We start from the raw sequence: 19490 nt of genomic DNA, 5'->3' as shown, positions 1-19490 counted from the left end.
AACACTACTCGGAAGAGGCAACTGGATAAGACCCCACGTAATTCCACCAAACAAATCTGTAAAAAGATAAGTAACCCACCAATCTCGCCAAAAGCTAAAGTTCAGAAACAGAACACTAAATCAAATATTCCACTGTCTCCCATAGTAACAATAGTACCTCTAGGAGCAGAATCACAAAATGCAAAAGAAATGGAAAACCAAAATATAGATCACTACAGTGAATGCGAAGAAATTGACCCATCACCAATCTTAGGCGCCACAGAAAAAACCAAGAAAAACCATAAACTGATGTACATGAAGATAAATGCGTTTGTAGTAAATGGTTTATAGCAATGTGCCACAAAAATAAGACTATAACCAAAGACAGCATAACCAACACCCTAAGAAATTTCATGAGAAATAGGAATAAGGAAAAAACAAACATCAAATCTCATGAAGATTTCATGTATATTGAACACTTAGAATATTACAAAGAGAAACACATCAGTGTTGTAGATAATATTCTGAAGAAAATCAAAATGGAAAAATTAAATTAAGATAGTAAAAATGTAACAGTTAACATAAGGAAGATTGAAACTACAACATAAAATGAATCAAGACCTACAAAAGTAATATTCAAACTACAACATAAAATGAATCAAGACTTACACAAATACATATTAACTTATAACAAATTTTAAGAAAATACCAGCTTTAATAATCTAGGGTAATTTGACCACTCATATTACACCATTCAATTGTTATGTAATTCAATAGAATATAAATGGATTATTACTGAGAATACTCTTAGGGGAAGTCCAACGACCTATTAGCGAACATGAACCAATAATTATATGTATAAACACATAGGAAAACGTGTTCCAAATATAGGTAAAATATCCATTAGCCACAACATCTCAGGAAAATTAAAATAATTTAGGAACAACAATATATGTCCACAATAGAATTATATACAACAAAGTAGATATACAGATTACACTGAATTGCAAATCTCAGCAATAACAGTGAAAATAGAAAATAATATCTTCTTCTTCTTCTTCTTCCCAGCTTTTTCCCATTTTTATATGGGGTTGCCGTTTCGGATGAGCCGTTTTCCATCTATTTCTATCTTGCGCTTCTGCCTCATCAATTCCCTTCTCACGTAAATCTCCTCTCACACAGTCCTTCCATCTCTTTCTTGGTCTCCCTCTCTTTTCTTCTTCCTTGCACCTCCACTCCATAGTATGTCTCCCAGCGTGGTCCTCATCTCTCCTCAACAGGTGTCCATACCATCTCAGCCTCCCCTCCTGCACTTTCTTTGATACTTCACCACCTTAGTTGACCCCCTTATGTAGTCATTTCTGATCCTATCCACTCTTGTTACCCCAGACATCCACCTAAGCATTCTCATTTCTGCCACATGCCTCTTCTTCTGCTCTGCTTTTCTCATGCTTGCTGTTTCCGTACCATACAGCATTGCTGTTCTTACCACCGTCTTGTGAAATTTTCCTTTTAACCTAAGCGGCACTCTTTTGTCACAAAGAACTCCCGAGGCCGCTCTCCAGTTGTTCCAGCCTGCCTGTACCCGATGTTTTACTTCTTCTTCCATACTTCCTCCAGCGTTAACAAAAGATCCCAAATACTTAAACTTATCAACTCTCCTTATTTGCTCTCCACCAAGCTGAATACTTTCTCTATCATCCCCCTCGGTGGTGGTACACATATATTCTGTCTTGGATCTACTTATTCTCATTCCTCTGTCCTCCAGTACTTGTCTCCATCTTTGTTTCCAATTTCACTTCCAGATCTTCCCTGCTCTCTGCACACAGAACAATATCATCCGCATACAATATGTTCCATGGTACTGTCTCCCTTACTTCCTCTATTATAACATCCATCACTATGTTACCAAAGATAAAGTGGGCTCAGAGCCGACCCTGGTGTAATCCTACTCTCACCTCAAAACCTTCTGTCTCCCCAACACTGCTCCTCACTCTGGTATATACATTCCGGTACATCTCTTGTATCAATCGCACATACTTCTCTGGCACCATCTTCTCCCTCAGGCTCCTCCATACCTCTTGTCTCGGGACTCTGTCATAAGCCTTTCAAGGTCAATGAATACCATATGTAGGTCCCTTTGTCTCTTCCCCGAATTTCTCCATTATTTGCCTCAGACAAAATATACCATCTGTTGTTCCACTTCCCGTCATAAATCCCATCTGCTCTTTTACCTATTTGTACTTCTTCTCTCAGTCTAGCATCTATCATCCTTTCCAGTATCTTCAAAGTGTGGGACATCAATTTAATGCCCCTATAATTACCACACTCTTGGACATCGCCTTTCCCTTTAAAAATTGGGATCAATATACTCCCACGCCACTCATTTGGTATCTTTTCCTGTTCAAGGATCTTTATCATAAGATCGTACAGTATATCCACTCCTTCATCTCCTAATGCTTTCCATGCCTCCACCGGGATCATGTCTGGTCCGGTTGCCTTCCCATTCTTCATCTTCTTCAGTGCATTTAGTACCTCTTGCCTAGAAAACCTCATTACCATGCCAATGTTCACTTGCCCATCCTCTCTTATTAGTCTATTATTTACTTCATTAACAACTGTTCGAAATATTCTTTCCATCTCTTCACAATGTCTTCCTCCTTTCTAAGCACTACACCCTCTTGATTCTTTATTTGTTTGAGTGTGTTATATCTTTGGTGCTCTTATTTTTTTCTAGCCTTTGATAGCTTCATCATCTTCTTTAATCCTTCCTTTGTCCCCAGCTCATTATACACACTCATCATACGACTTTGCTTAGCTGGCTACCACCTTTTTCACCACCTTGTTTTTCTCTCTGTACCTATTTCTGTTCTTCCACTGACTGTGACTCTTCCCATCTTTTCTTTGCACCTCCTTCTTATCTTTTACTACTTTTCTCAATGTCTTCATCCCACCACCAACTATCCTTTTCTTCCCATATGATACCAGATGTCTCTCCTAGCAGCTCCTTTCCATGCCTTCTTATTAACTGCTGCAAATATGTTTGATATTATTGACATACAACCAGCCTAATAAAATGTAAGATTTAAACAAATTACAGAAAATAATAAAGAATTTAAGAATCCAATATTAATTGTAGGAGACTTCAATGTGCATAATCCAATATGGGACTATAACAACATTATGCCAGATAAAGGTGGAGCAAAAATAGAAAACTTAATGAACGCTAATAATCTTTGTTGTCTGAATGACAGCAAAATAAATACATATTATTCCAGAACCCATGGAACATTTTCCACAGTAGATGTCACCTTTTGTTCAACAAATATAGTTGACAGACTAGACTGGAATATATGTGATGATTCCTACTCAAGTGATCATTTTCCTATATTAATATCCTTATTAAACAATGAACCAAAACCATATTCTCCACATTATAACATGCAAAGAGCAGATTGGGATATTTTTAACTTGCTTACCAAAATTATACAAACAATTTCTTTGTCTCCATTAAAAAGGCAGCAGACAAAGCTATTTCTCATTCAAAACCCCATAATAAAAAACATAAAGTCCCCAGGTGGTCAGATGATCTATTTGAATTAGTACAAGAAAAGCACACTAGCAAGAAGGTTAGATACTCTAAACAGAAGATTCAATAAGTTAATAAATCAAAGTCATTCATAGAAGAAAATATATTAAAAATGACAATTTTACTATTAGAAATGGATGTATTAAAATCTTTATATAGTAAAATATTAGCCAAATTTAGAAAAGAAGTGATAAAAGGTAAAATCATATCTTGGAGGTCCTATGTGCCAGAAATAACAAGCGAAACATCCATTCAAAAAGTATGAAAAAATTCAGAAAAATAAATGGAACAAACTTTAGACCACCCAAACAAGCTATATTAGATAATAGAAATAAATTTTTAGATCCTTTCGAAATAAGTAACATACTTGGGGCAAGTTTTGCCAAAATAAGTTTTGACGAAAATCTAGACAAGAATTTTGAAAAAGTAAGAAACAAAGCAGAATCTGTTATACTTAATTTTGAGGCAAATGAAGGTATTTATTATAATAAGTTCAATGTGGAAGAGTTAGAATATACTCTCTTGAACAGCAATAAATCTGCCCCAGGAGGTGATGATGTTTGCTTTGAGATGATTTGCCGCCTAGCACCCTTGGCAGAATCATACTTATTAAAATTTTACAATCACTTATGGCTCCAAAACTTGTTTCCAGATGAATGGCAAAATGCAATAATAATTCCTATACCCAAACCGGGAAAAGACGCTAGTAATGTGAATAATTATAGACCTATATCATTAACAAGTTGTATATGCTAGTTATTGGAAAAATTGGTAAATGCACGCCTTATGTGGCACATTCGTGAAAATAAAATTTTAAATCCTACACAGTTTGGTTCACAACGTAATAGGTGCGCAATAGATTCTTTGTGTAGTTTGGAAGACCACATACATAAAGGATATGAAAGAAAACAAATTACAATAGCTGTCAAAAGGCATATGACACTACATGGAGGTATGTAATATTAAAATCCTTACATAACAATAACATATGCGGCCATCTTCCTAAATTTATTAAAAACATTATGATGGATTGCTCTTTTCAGGTAAGAATATGTTTTTTCCAAAATATTTCCACTTGAAAATGGAGTTCCACAAGGTAGTGTCCTTAGTGGTACTTTGTTCACATTGGCAATTAATGACATCAGTAACATGCTACCGGTCGGAATTAAAAGTAACGTGTATATGGATGATTTTGCCATATATTTTACATCATCACGCAGACAACTTGCAGAAAGAATGATTAATAAAACTATAATAAAAATAGATGAATGGGCCTCATTGGTAGGCTTTGGATTTTCCATAGAAAAAACCCTAGCTGTCATTTTTTATATAAGTAAAATATGGAAAAAGGGTGAAGAAGCAGAATTAAAAATGAGAAACCGTAATATACCAATTAGCCAAACTGCAAAATTTTTAGGTTTGTTATTTGATGCACGCCTGAACTGGAAAACCCATATAACTTGCATGAAATCAAAATGCAAAAGAGCATTAAATCTAATGAAAAAACTTGCACACAAATTGGGGAGCTGATAGACATACTCTTAATATACTATATATAGAGCAACAGTGTTATCAATCATTGATTATGAAAGTGAAATATGTGGGTCAGCTTCAGAAGCAGCACTGAAAATATTAAACCCTATTCACAATGCACAGGAGCATTTAGATCCTCACCAGTCTCCTCTGTACAAGTTGAATGTAGTGAACTGCCACTGTCCCTCCATAGAGAATTCATAGCCATGAAAAGTGCATTAAGAATCAAGACAATTGATTCACCAACAAAAAGTCTATTTGAGCCAAGGGATGTCATTATAAACAATCATTCACCACCTTTCCCAGTTAGAGCTAATAGACTGTTCGAGTCATCGAATATAAATATACAAGTACCTCCAATAGTAAAGTTAAAACCCCATTGGACTATGGTTAAAGTAAGGACTTGCACTCACTTAAAATATTTCTCATAAAGTTACGCATATTGCCCAGAACACCATAAACAAAAAACCACTGAACATATAATACAAAAAAGTTCACATTATGCAATGTATACCGATGGGTCTAAATCGCAACAAGGAGTAGGATACACAGCTATATCCCCAAAACAAAACATAACAATTTACTACCCAATTATGCCTCAGTCTTCACAGCAGAGTTGTGTGCAATCAAAGTAGCTATCAAAATGATAAAGCAAACATCTTCAATAATTTTGTGATTTTTAACGACTCAAGAAGCGCTATAGATGCTGTTCAGAGTTACTATCCAAAAAGTAATATTGTACAGCAAATTCAATTTGAACTCCACAAATTGCATAAAAATTGAAAAAATATTGAAATATGTTGGATCCCTGCTCATGTGGGGATAAGAGGAAATGAAGAGGCTGATAAAGCAGCCAACGAAGCTGTCCACATGATAGAAGCAAATGTAAACATCCCTACTAGCGATTATAGAAGATATATAAAAACAATAAATCAGAGAGACATGCACAAGTAATCCTTGCGCGCCTTCGTATAGGCCACACTCGTCTTGACACATGGGCACTGGATGAGTAACCCATGCGACCCTGCTCCTGAGTGCTCAGATTGCAAGGTGTTGGTAACTGTCAGACTTGTCTTGTGTGAGTGTCCAAAGTATGACCAGCAGAGACTGTCAACTTTTTGAAATAAACCAAAGGAAATTTTGTCAGAATCTTTTACATTTTCAGTAGCTCCGATTTTGACTTTTCTGAGGAACTGCTATTTAATTGATAAAATATAAAACATTAGTGTTTAGGGAATTTTAAAGCTATTTCATAAAGTTAAAACTAATTCTAATTTTTAATATACCATTTTAGTATGTATGTAAGAGGAACATGAGTAAATGTATTTATTGTTTGTGTGTGTTCTAGTATGAAAGCATTTGCCTTGGTGCATTTTTTATTTATTTATCCTGGATGACCTATTTGGTCCCAGTTCTTGGCCTAAGGGCTAGACCTGGCATTTTATCTAATCCATTGGGCCAGCCCTAGGAGAGCTGAAAGTCAGCTCAGTGGTTGGGTTAAACTACTTTTATAATAATAATAATAATAATTATTATTATTATGATTGGAGGAGAGCTTCTTATATAAGTTTAAAGAATCCAAGGAATGTAGGATGTTTCTAGGGGTACCTTGATATCTTAGGAGGAATGATCTTAGGTTCTATTGTCTCCTTAGTATTTTACCCTAGAACTCATACTTCAGAAAGTTCTTCTAAAACTTCCACTTGCTAAAGTAAGAAAGTTCTAAAACTTCCACTAGCCAAAGTTTTCCAAGTTTCCACGATTCAGATGTCAAGCGAACACCATAACCATCCTGTGATAAATAGGGTGAGATTTGTTTGTTGATGACTCAGACTTAGGATCTGTCCGAAAGTTAGAGGTTCGACTGCTAATGTTTTCAGAGGCAGTTTCCTGATCATGCACCTTTATAGGCAATGCCATTAAATTCTAAGTTTCTTTGTTATTCTAAATGCTGTCAGTTCTAGCGATTAGAGTTTTAGGTCTTTGTCCTTTTATGTTATAGGTAGTGCTATAGTACTAGACATTGCCAACTACAACCTGGCCCACATGAGGGCTTTAGGTCTTGTGTAATTAACCCTCTTACGCCGACTGGACGTATTTTACGTCGACTTACAAATTTTTTTTTTAAATTCGCGGAAAAATACTTATAGGCCTACCAGCCGAAAACTTTTGAATCATGCGCCTTGGGGGATGCTGGGAGTTCACGGATCAAGGTGTTGTTTTGTTTACAATCGTTACGCAGGCGCGCAAGCGCAAATTTCTTTCTTGCTGCACTAAAAAGTATCTGTGACACATCTCTGAAATTATTTCGTCACTTTGACATAATTTTTGTACCATTGTAAATTAGCCGTTACATGAAGTATTATATATGAAAATGTGCGCATTTTTATGTACAATACAACAATAAAATACTCATGATTGTAGCTTTTATCAGTTTTGAGATATTTTCATATAAATAACGATAATTGCCAAAATTTCAACCTTCGGTCAACTTTGACTCTACCGAAATGGTCGAAAAACGCAATGGTAAGCTAAAACCCTTATATTTTAGTAATATTCAATCATTTACCTTAATTTTGCAACTAATTGGAAGTCTCTTGCACAATATTTTGATTTATGGTGAATTTATGAAAAAACTTTTTCCTTACGTCCGCGCGGTAACTCTTCCGAAAAAAATCATACATGCGATTGTGGTAATATTTGCACCATTTTAAAATTAGCCGTTATATAAAGTTTTATATATGGAAATGTGTGCAATTTTATGCACAATACATCTAAAAACAACCCATGGTTGTAGCTTTTATCAGTTTTGAGATATTTTCATATAAATAACGATAATTGCCAAAATTTCAACCTTTGGTCAACTTTGACTCTACCGAAATGGTCGAAAAACGCAATTGTAAGCTAAAACGCTTATATTCTAATAATATTCAAGCATTTACCTTCATTTTGCAACAGATTGGAAGTCTCTAGCACAATATTTCGATTTATGGTGAATTTATGAAAAAAATAACATTTTCTTTACGTCCGCGTGGTAACTCTTCCGAAAAAATCATACGTGCGATTGTGGTAATGTTTGCACCATTTTAAATTAGCCGTTACATAACGTTTTATATATGAAAATGTGCGCAATTTCATTTAGAATACAATAAAAAATAATTGAAGGTTGTAGCTTCTCTCATTTTTGAAATATTTGCATATAAATCACGATAAATCGTAAAAAAACCACGTTCGGTCAACTTTGACTCTACCGAAATGGTCGAAAAACGCAATTGTAAGCTAAAACTCTTACAGTCTAGTAATATTCAGTCATTTATGGTGAATTTAAAAAAAAATCTTTCCTTCCCTCCGTGCGCGGATTCTCCGCCACAAATCTCTGAAATGCGTACGTACCATTCTCGGAATATTTGCTCCATTTCATATTAGGCATTTCATAGAGTTTTATACATGAAAATGTGCGCAATTTCATGTAGAATAAAACAAAAAATATTTGAAGGTGTAGCTTTTTCCTATTTAATAATTGAATATAAAAAATATATATATAAAAAAATTTGACATTCGGTCAACTTTAACTCGTCAGATATGGTCGAAAACTGCAATTGTAAGCTAATGCTCTTACAGTATAGTAATATTAAATCATTTGTCTTCATTTTGAAAGAAATTGGAAGTCTCTAGGACAATATTTAGATTTATGGTGAATTTTTGAAAAAAATATTTGTTTACGTCCGCGCATTACGAATTCATGCATTATTTTGTGATAATATTTTCTCTGTGTTGCTTTTATCATTTTATAATGTGTTATATACCAAAATGATCGCAATTTAGTGTACATTACAAACGAAAAAAAAGTAACTTGTTACCTTTAACCGTTTTGCGCACAGCTTGATTTGAATACAATTATATATGAAATTTCGTTTTTGCGCTATCATATACCGCATTATTTATATATGATAATGATATTTTTTTTTCATTTCTGATGGTTGCATACTAAAGTTCTGCCAATGACAAAAAAAGGAGCCAAAAATGAACTCTTAATCTTGAAAACTAAGCGCGCTGTGATTTTTTGAAAAAAATATTTTTTCCGCTTCCGCTCTCACTGTGAAACACCTCTGGCACACGGGAGACAATTTTTTTTTTACCGCTTCGGCATAAGAGGGTTAAGGGGACCTGGTACACTGTAACACTTTTTGGGAACATTGATGGGTTTAGTTTTGCCTCCAGAACTGTGTGAGTCTTTAGTAAAGCCTCTTAAAGCAGTTCAACCCTCTCTTGGTAGCTATAGAACTTATGATATGGTAAGAGAATTACAAGTGTTGTGCCGTGCTGATTTTTGCATTGAAGATACTAGTCTTTTGGTCCTGACCTAGGTTGAGAACAAAATACAAATCTATTGCGAAGTTTTCCTTCTCAGTGTTGTTAAATGCAGAGTGGACCTTATTTATAGATAATGAGTTTGACACACTTATGCCAGATATGGAAATTAGAGTGTGCTCAAATAGTCATGTCTAAATACTCTGTCCCCCTTTTCTGCCAGCTGGTCAAATTAGCACACATCACCTCACCCTTTACAAGAGGTAATTAGTCATTGTGAAAACTTTAGTGGATGTACTCAGTCACTGAGATAAGTAATAGTAAAGGAAGGTACTCGACATTCAAAGGCTGGCTGTTGTCTTCTTTCCAATTTTTGGTTTACCAGAGCAAGGTCCTCTACCTTCGGCGGGGACACCAAGCTGTTCCCTGGGTAGTCTAGACTGTAATGTTGTTTTTTTTTTTTAACTTGCAAGGTTTCATAAAGTCAGCATATTAGGCTAACTTTGTAAGTTGTATCTTGGATTTGGTTACCCCCAGGTTACCAGGGAATGCTAGGTTTCCAGTTCGCATCACATCCTGCAAGCTACAGACGACTGCCTGGCATAGCCCATTGGTTCTGGTGAGTTCATGACGATCTTGCAGTATATCCATTATCAGTGCTGGGAGGGAGTCTACTAATCGATTCTTCCAACACCAGTGGTTGGGGTGGGAGTCATAGTCCCCGCTTCTCTCTCTCTCTCTCTCTCTCTCTCTCTCTCTCTCTCTCTCTCTCTCTCTCTCTCTCTCTCTCTCTCTCTCTCTCTCTCAATACCTCAATAAAAATCAAAGAGCTTTGGCTATAGGCTTGTCTAGGTACAAAGAGTCAAGATGTTTTTCAAAGTGTTAAAGTGGAATTTCCCAGGTCTGCTATATACTTTACCTTGGAATCTGTATGTGGTCAGTTCATTATTTTGTTGACCTTTGAATTGTTACAACTAGCTCCATGTAAAGAAGTTTCTATGGAAACCTCACAATACCTTTAGGCACAGCTAAAGAGTTGGAGCCTCCTTAATTGGATAAGGTAGGCCCTGCTAAGACAAGGCAATAATCTTTGCCTTATTTTGAGCTACGTACAGTTTTGGACTAGGCCCTTACCTATCCTGGATTACTGTCTGCAAGGACTGCTGGAATTGTGCTAACAGAATTAAACCTGAAATAAAGGTTCTGTCATGAATGATATAGAAACTGGAGTTTCTCAAGAGTAGAATGTAATGTCCTTTTCATTGGGTCTTTGGTTAAGGACTTTCATGTTTATTTCTATCCCTTATGGAAGTTAACCCACTGGACATTGAGCAGTGGCTACAACTTTTAAATATGAGAACTTATCCTTGGATAAGAAATGAGGTCACCCAGTGGTAAGGTAATCTTGTATGTACTTGCTTTGGCTTATCTTCATAGAGTGGTAAGGTAATCTTGTATGTACTTGCTCTGGCTTATCTTCATGGTGCGGAGGTTAAATACGATTATTACAGAGCATTAACTCCTCTGGTTTGTGCTGAGGATATTATGTCCTGAATTGATAGGAAGGCTTTTTTGGTCTACTGCCCTTTAAACCTAGTTGTGGATTTTGAAAAGCTTGGAGGTACTCAGTGTTGAGTATTAGAAGTATGTATACCTTTTTGTACAAAGTACTTGTTACTTATCCAACATTGGCTCTGCAGGGTTTCGGCACAGTAACCCTACCCCTCTTTCTGCTGAGGTGGGCCATCATCCAAAGAGACCTGAACTATCTTTATGATGAGGATCTCGTACCCGAGTGACAGTCCTCTAAGGTGACATTAATAGCCTGTGGATTGAATTCACTGGTAAATCAAACTTTTTTCGCAAACATTTTGTTACTAATACCTAAGGGTTTGCTGATTTTCACTTTGCCCACCACCTGTTTCAAATTTTGGGAATCAGCTATATGATGGAGAGGTAACATTCATTTAAAAAGTATAGATATTTATTCTAACATTTTTTAAATACCTCTCCATTATATAAATTTCATTCCTACCTCCCTCATGGAAGTAGACTATAGGCTTGGTGGGGATGGGGGGGGGGGGGGGAAGTAGATGGATAAAAAGGATATTCATAGAAAACCGAGTTCTCTCTGAGGGACCTGGGGCAACCCAAACAAGTTGTAAGGTAAGGTAAGAGCTCTCTCTCTCTCTCTCTCTCTCTCTCTCTCTCTCTCTCTCTCATGCAGAAGTAAAAGCTATATATAATGGAGAGGTAATTATTTAATAAGTAAATCTTAAATTATGCATTTATATTTTTCAGATTGGCAACAATTTAAAGCTTTTACATTGGAGTTAGCTGCAAAGGCTATTAAGCTTAAAGAGGAGGAAAAGAAAAGGGACATTTGCAAACAGAAAAGTCAGTAAGTACAGTAACTGCTTGTTTGTTGGGATTCTGCCAAACTCCTTTTTAATTTCCATGTATTGTATTGCTATTTTATATTTTGTCTATAACAGTTTGACACGTAAAATTTCAACCAAATGATATGGAGTGCTGTGGAAGTCATCCCACGCGGGTTATCAACATCATATGACATTCTTAAATTTTTACATTTGTGCTCATTTATAGCTTATTGTATGGATATTGTTTATGTTGAATGGGTACTTGACAAAACTCCAGAAATGCAATAGTGCCAGATTGGTCTACAGATTGCAAATTGGGCTAATTTATACACTTTGATTTGACTTGGTGTCCATTTATTTTTTATCATGATCATAATAATAATATAATAATAATAATATTAGGGAGTGGCTGTTGGCCGTGATTACTATATGTTTTTGAGGTAACATGCCCACTGTCCACCACTGGTAAAAAGTGAGAGAGAGAGAGAGAGAGAGTGAGAAATTGTTGATCACAGTAGAGAAAAGACCCTTACTTTCATTGCCTTGAATGTGTATAACATTATGTGTGGAACCATATTTTTAAGAATATCATACAGTGCTCCCCCAATTTTACTTGGTACAGTGAAACTCCCATACTCATGTACTCTGGATTCAGGGACTCACCTATTCATGGATTTCTCTCTCGAACATATACCCTCATTATTTGTGGAAAATTCACCTATTTGTGGTATTTTCTATTAAAAAACAGTTTTAAATATTTTTATTGGGTTTTTCTTGAGTTTTAACTATCAAAATAGGCAGTTTTAAGGGTTTTTATAGGCATTTCAACTATTTGCAGATTCTAGCTATTTGGGGGGGGGGGGCTCTGGTATGCATCCCCACGATGATGGCGGGAACACTGTATTAAGTTCCAGAACCTGCCACGGAAATGCAAAAATCCCTTCTGAAATCCATGTACATAACTGCCTTATAACTGCCAAGTACCCAGTACCCATAATCTAAAATGCTTTTAACTGTCTATGTTAACATTTCAACATTTCACTACTTAATTTGATAGTTCAAACAAAAATACACCTTAAATTCTCATATTAAAACAATTTAATATTTCAAACAAAAATTTTACACCCCAAACTATCAAACCAAAACATCTTGAGACATCTTAGATTAGTACCCTTTTATAACTGATACTCTTAAGTTTATATGCCCCCTAAAATGCTTATAGCGATGATTTACTCATATTAAAATATTGATGTTAATGTAAACAGCATAATGTCTATAAAATGTTTAATACAAATTAAATAAATCTGTCTTACAGAACGTTTGACAACTAATAAAGTTATCCCTGCACTGTATGTACTATACATAACTCATTTTCTCTCGTGAGGACCAGAGAGTAAGACAGATAGCTGGGTACTGATAATTTATTACGACGAACTGGGTTGACATAGACAGGTGCGGACGGATAAGTAGTACCAACTTGCACCGAGAGCAGAAAGGACCCTTGATACAGTAGATTTGTACATACATTTAAAGATAATAAGGCGTACAAATAATGAAATTACATGTGTTATACATACATTGGCGTAATGTCCGCTGAATTCTCTGTAAAATGGTTAAAGGAACAATGCAACTTGATGATTGGATACAATAAAAAATAGGGAAAAGCATTGTCCTTACAAATACTCCCCCCCCCCCCCCCCCCACAATACAATGATTATGGAATAATTATTGCATGAAAAATATCTTGGACGCAACCCCGTGTCCTTGTGACACTTTTTGTGGGGTGTCATCAAGTGTAGAGTCCTTCATCGTTGTAGGCTGACAGGATGTCTCCCCTGGCGGTTGCCTGGAGGGTTCTGCTGTCGGCTGGGTCGACCAGGACTGCAGAGGGAGCTGCATTGTGTGTGGTGGTGGTGTGGAACGGGCCATGGTGACCCCCATGTGTGACGGCAGTGTAGAATGGGCTGAGGAAGTTCCCAGAGCAGCAGCGGCGTCCAGCGGGGCAGAACAGAACCACAGGTGAATAGAGGGATCAGCAGGTCGAGGAAGTCCCAGTGCGGCAGTGGCGTCCAGCGGGGCAGAACAGAACCACAGGTGAGCAGAGGGATCAGCAGGTCGAGGGAGCCCATGGGTACCGGCGTCGGCAGGCAAAGTAGGCCCACAAGTGTGGCAGCAGTGTCGGTGGGCCAAGGAGGACTACAGGCGATGGTGTCGGTTCGGCGAGTTGGTCCACAGGTATGGTGGCAACGTTGGGCAGGTTGCCTGGGGACTCGCAGGTGCGGCAATGGTGCTGGGGGAAGAACCAAGGAGGCCCACAGGTTTGGCAGGTCAAGAAAATATCTGGCGTCCCCCGGTGGAGGCAAAGGAGGCTGTGACATCGGATGGATGTTCTGGACCACCGCCTGATTTTTGTGTTGGCTGACCAGCACCCAGCTACCCATTTTGGAGGAAAAAAAAAAAAAACACCAAAACACGCTGGGAAGCTGTGCCGTGATTAGTCCGTTAATGGCATTGTGTCGTCCTCGAAATGGAGTTTTCAGAGACCTTAACTGAGTCCGCCTAAGGTTCTCTGAAGGTGAGCGGCCGTATTTAGTCCGTTAAGGGTGGGGCCTTAACCGTTGTGTCACCAACTCTGGGAGGTCAGCAGTTTTGAGGACCAGAGAGTAAGACAGTAGCTGGGTACTGATAATTTATTACAGATGAACTGGGTTGACATAATAGACAGGTGCAGACGGATAAGTAGTACCGACTCGCACCGAGAGCAGAAATGACTCTGAGACAGTAGATTTGTGTTTTCTTACATACATTTAAAGATAATAAGGTGTACAAATAATGAAATTACATGTGTTATACATTGGCGGAAAGGCTGCGGAATGCTGTATAGAATGGTTAAGGAACAATGCAACTTGATGATTGGATAGAATAAAAAATAAAGAAAAGCGTTGTCCTTACACTCTCATACTATTGAAGTATTAATCTTTTTAAAGTTAGAATGAATTCTCTTTTTTTCTTTAACAAACTTTATTCATTAATTATTGTAGTTTTTCATATTGTGTATGTGACTAGAAATTGATTTTTATGATAAAAATTATTTACAGAATACTTATAATGTAGTTATTTATCTGTTAAAGCTCACTATATGTTGGCCTGGGACTGATCATAATAGGTTTACAATTCTCTCTCTCTCTCTCTCTCTCTCTCTCATCTTCTCTCTCTCCTCCCTCATCTCACTCTCTCTCTCTCTCTCTCTCTCTCTCTCCTCTCTCTCTGTCAGGATAATGTAAGATATATTTGAAATGATCTTACTGTAAATTTTATGATGGTAAAGCATGTTGTACAATATTTAAAAAATATGCTAATTATTTGCATTTTGTTTTCCAGTCTGCATTTACTATAAAATAAGTGGAAAATAATCAGTGAAAAAATACGTAATATACTTTTATCATAAAAAATTCTTTACAAGTAGTATATCATTTCAAATACAGCTTACATTACCCTTAGAGAGAGAGAGAGAGAGAGAGAGAGAGAGAGAGAAACCTACCTTTTATGCTCAGTCTGGGGCACAACCTGGAATGAGCTTATCAGATGCATAACTACGCACATTGTAAGCAATGGTGTAAATAATATATCATAAAAATCAGTATTTATCATACACATTATGAAAGAATACAGTAATTAGTGAATAAATAGTGTTGCTCTCACAAAGAAAAAGCAAATTAATTACAGGTAGTTGCCAACATGACCGCAATTGGTTCCGACCAACTGGTCGTCAATCGATTTGGATGTAAGTTGGCCCATGTTAATTTACCGTAAGAATATTATACTAGCCTAGCCTACAGTAGGGTAATCAGTACCATAGTTACATATAGGGTAGCCTAACCTACACTACACAGCATACTTCATACATATACATATGGCATAGTAATTATTAGTTTCAGCTTATTCTCTAGGTTCAATGCACATTAGCTTATGATAATTCAGTATAAAGAGAAACTGAATAACATTTAACAAGTTAGACTTGCGTATACGATGATTTTATCATGGTACATTGTATATCATATATATACGTATATGGCAGCCTAGCCTACAGTATACTGCATACTATATATACGTTATAATTTAGTGATTTATTTATATAAGCCAATTTGGAGGTTCAGTGCATTCTGACTATGATATATCAATAGAAAAAGAAATTGGACACGAAACGGGAATCAGATTTGGACCGACATCAGCATACCTAATTTGAGGGATGTCAGGCTGCTGACGGCTACGTATTTTTATGAAATAAAAACAATGAATATGCATCTTTTCTGTGAATCTTTTAAAAAGTTATGCATTACTGTATACAATAATATTGTATGTATTCTCATATTATTGTATCATAAAATACTTTCAAAGAAGTCAATGTTTTGGTTTGGAAATCAGCTGATGGCAAATACGAGTTTATTTCGCCGTAATTAACTCAATTTGGAGCAAATTGCCTTGCTTCTATTTAGTTAGCGTAAAATATCTAGATACTTTATTTGAATGAGACCAAGTAATTTGTCATACGATGTTTTTAAGTCAAAATATGAATTTAATGTGTTATGAAATAAAGTATTTTTTTTAAACAGATTGCATTGTGGGCATGTTTATTTTGTAAAAATATTACATGATTCCGTTTCCTATTTTCACTTAATTTCATCACAGTACGAACTTTACTGATATTACGTTACTTATCTTTTATCGGTGTGAAAACAACAGTGAAATGTTTTTTTTCAAGACTGAAGTTTTGATTAATATGATTTTCTCTCAATTTTATCTATGGCTGTGTTTGATGGCATAAGTTTACTGGAGTTACATCCTTGTTGCCGATGCACGATAATAGTCATTAGTAGCTTCAAAAGTGAGCAGCATGTGTGTGGAGAGGCGGAAGCTGGGAAAAAACTGTCGTACATTCAGCTGGACACCACACTTTCTTGCTCACGTCACTTCCCAGTCGTTTTAGTTGTGGTTGGTCGTAAAGTTGATCGGTCGTAACTTGCATAGGTTGCAAGTCGACAACTAACTGTAGTAATAATTGTAGACATGTTCAATAGAAATAATCTGCAAATTAGTGAAAGGTGCCTGTGGAAAAGTGAATTATGCATTCCACAAAAATCTTCAACAGTGTGTACCATGGAAATGTGAAATGCGTAAAATCAGGGGAGCGCTATACTAATCGAAATTTGTAAAAGTTCTTTAAAAAAAAAATTAGTTTGTAAGTTGTATTACCGAATTAAGAATACAATAAATATGTTTCTAATTTAAATTTTGTAAGAGAATTTTATATAAACTGTTCGTATTAGTGGGAAAAAAATGGTAGATTAAGGCAGGGTTGTGGTCAATTAATTTTTATCAATTCAAATCATTTTCAAAAATGTTCAATTCCAATTTAGTTACAATTCATTATTTTGGTTGATATTTCATATGAGGGGCGAACCTCAATTTTTACTCACCTCATGTAAGCTACTCACATCTATAATAAGTATCAACATTCATCACCACAAAAAATTATATGATTTTGTAGTAAACATAAAGCTCACATTTTGAATTAACAAAAGATTGGGTTCACAAAATTTTCCCTTACAACAATGTTTCCCCGTATTATTGGCCTATCTTATCAACTCGGGTACTCCAAACTGTCTTGTGTTAATAAAAATGCTACATAATCTCATTACACAACTTTGTAATAAACATAAAATTCCTATTTTTTTATTACCAAAAAGTTGGTATCTTGTAATAAACAAAAGTCAATTTTTTTTATAAACAAAAAAAATTTACAAGTATAATCATTCCTGTTCCTTTACCTGAATAGAATGGTGTTTAACAGGTCCAGCTTACAATTACATGAATAAGGTTGCCAAACACCATAGTAGCTGATAGGATAGGGCAAGTAAGGCAGGATAAGATTTGATCTGTACTGTGGGTACAGGATCGTTACAAGGATGACTTAAAGCAGAAGAGTTGGAAAACTTAGAAAATTTTTATAACAGCCCATAATTTATATGGTCTGTTCTTTATAGCCTAATTCTATCTCTATAAAGATATATCTGTTCATAACATGTCATGTTCAAGAATGTGACATTTAATTCCTGTTATTTAGCCTTAATGAGATGGTGTGTAAAGGTCCAGCTGATAACACACACATTAAGCACATATAAGGGTGTATCGATCAATTCACAGCATATTAGCATCAATTCATATCAATTCACCATATTTTAGCATCAATTCATATCAATTCACCTCACTTTAGCATCAATTCATATCAATTAATCATAATTTTAGGTGTCAATTTTAATTAATATGGTATCAATTCCAGTTTTTTTTTTTTTTTTTTTTTTTTTTTTTGTAATTCCAATTCCTACAATTTTAGCATCAATCCCAATTCCATTCATAATTGACCCCAACTCTGATTAGGGAACCTATAAAGGGAAGTATAGAGGGGGTAAAAGGATAAAAAAAATTGGCAACAACACTGAAAATTATGCCTCGGCAGCCAGCGAGGAAACCCCAAAGCAGACTCCAGACTTTGGACCAAAAAATTCTGGCAGTGTACCCTTTAAATGCTATTTTCTTTCCTTTGTGACCAATTTGCATTGAATAGCCAAAAATGAATTTTAAATTTTTTGCAATCTAAGGGAGTAAACCTTGTTTACAGGTATGTAACCCCTTGCTTGCCAAATTACCATACTACAATATAAAGTAAAAAAAATTATTATAGAAATGTAAAAAGCAATATTAAAGCTAAAATGATCAAGTACAACAAATACAGAAAAATATAAAAGTACCTACTGAACACAGGACAGTAACTTTTTTTTTAATTAATACCAGGATACAGCTTGAGAATTTTGTCAGCATAAGCAGTGTTCAGACAACACATTACATATAGCAATCCCTTGATTATCAGCATTCACATTACCTGTATGCAATCAGCACCCAAGATATAGGGAAAATAAATATATGTACAATTCTTAAACATATTAAAAGTGCATTCACATTATCTCTATGCAATCAGTACCCAGGATATATGAGTAATAAATATGTAAAATTCTTAAACATTTTAAAACTTCAGTCAAATGGATGGTAATGCTGCATTTTCATCAGAAATGTTGGTAACACTGCCTACAGGTATAAACAGGCTGATAAATATTTTTTAGTGGGTGGGGGTGAGAAAAGTTTTTGTGGGGATGGGGTGGGGTGGCTGGGCAGGATGGCAGGGGAGAGCAGTGATAGTATTATTGCTCACAGGCATCAGCATGCAGAAAAAGGGTTATTAGGGGGATTGGTAGCCAGGGTTGGGAAGGCTGTCAAGATGGGTGGCATGTGACTATTTGAGAGCATTTGTTATTAAGAATATAGTGTCATGTTTTTTATTTTTTCTGTTATCCCTAGTTTTATTAGAGGATATAAACTTCTGGTAAAATAGCCATACACTGCAAAAGAGAGATGGAAGCACAGGATAAGTGTGCAACACAAATTTTCAAGAAATGAGAAATTATTATCAGAGTGAAACAGAAGATTGATGATAATTTTGTAAATAATGTTCTTTACATACTTAAAAAAGCTGTCTATGGGGCAAGATGATTACCACAGTACTTGGCATAATTAAAGGTAAGGAAACGCATGAATAAAAAAAGGGCAACTTAATCAAGTTATATTTAAAACAAGCGGAATAT

At 35.8% G+C, this 19490-nt stretch overlaps 1 protein-coding gene across 1 annotated transcript in view; it reads left to right on the top strand.

Annotated features, from left to right (window-relative positions):
• LOC135218925 (uncharacterized) overlaps nt 1–19235 on the top strand; it is a 535388-nt gene extending 516153 nt beyond the window's left edge. The window contains exons 6-8 of the mRNA XM_064255367.1: nt 11714–11813; nt 18887–18942; nt 19207–19235. Of these exons, the coding sequence (XP_064111437.1) occupies nt 11714–11813; nt 18887–18942; nt 19207–19235 (185 nt within the window). The remainder of the gene's footprint in view (nt 1–11713; nt 11814–18886; nt 18943–19206) is intronic.
• The last annotated feature ends 255 nt before the right edge of the window (nt 19236–19490 follow it).

This window comes from Macrobrachium nipponense, chromosome 1, assembly GCF_015104395.2.
Source record: "Macrobrachium nipponense isolate FS-2020 chromosome 1, ASM1510439v2, whole genome shotgun sequence".
In the NCBI taxonomy this organism is placed as follows: Eukaryota; Metazoa; Arthropoda; class Malacostraca; order Decapoda; family Palaemonidae; genus Macrobrachium; species Macrobrachium nipponense.
This window is presented reverse-complemented; position numbering and strand designations above follow the sequence as displayed.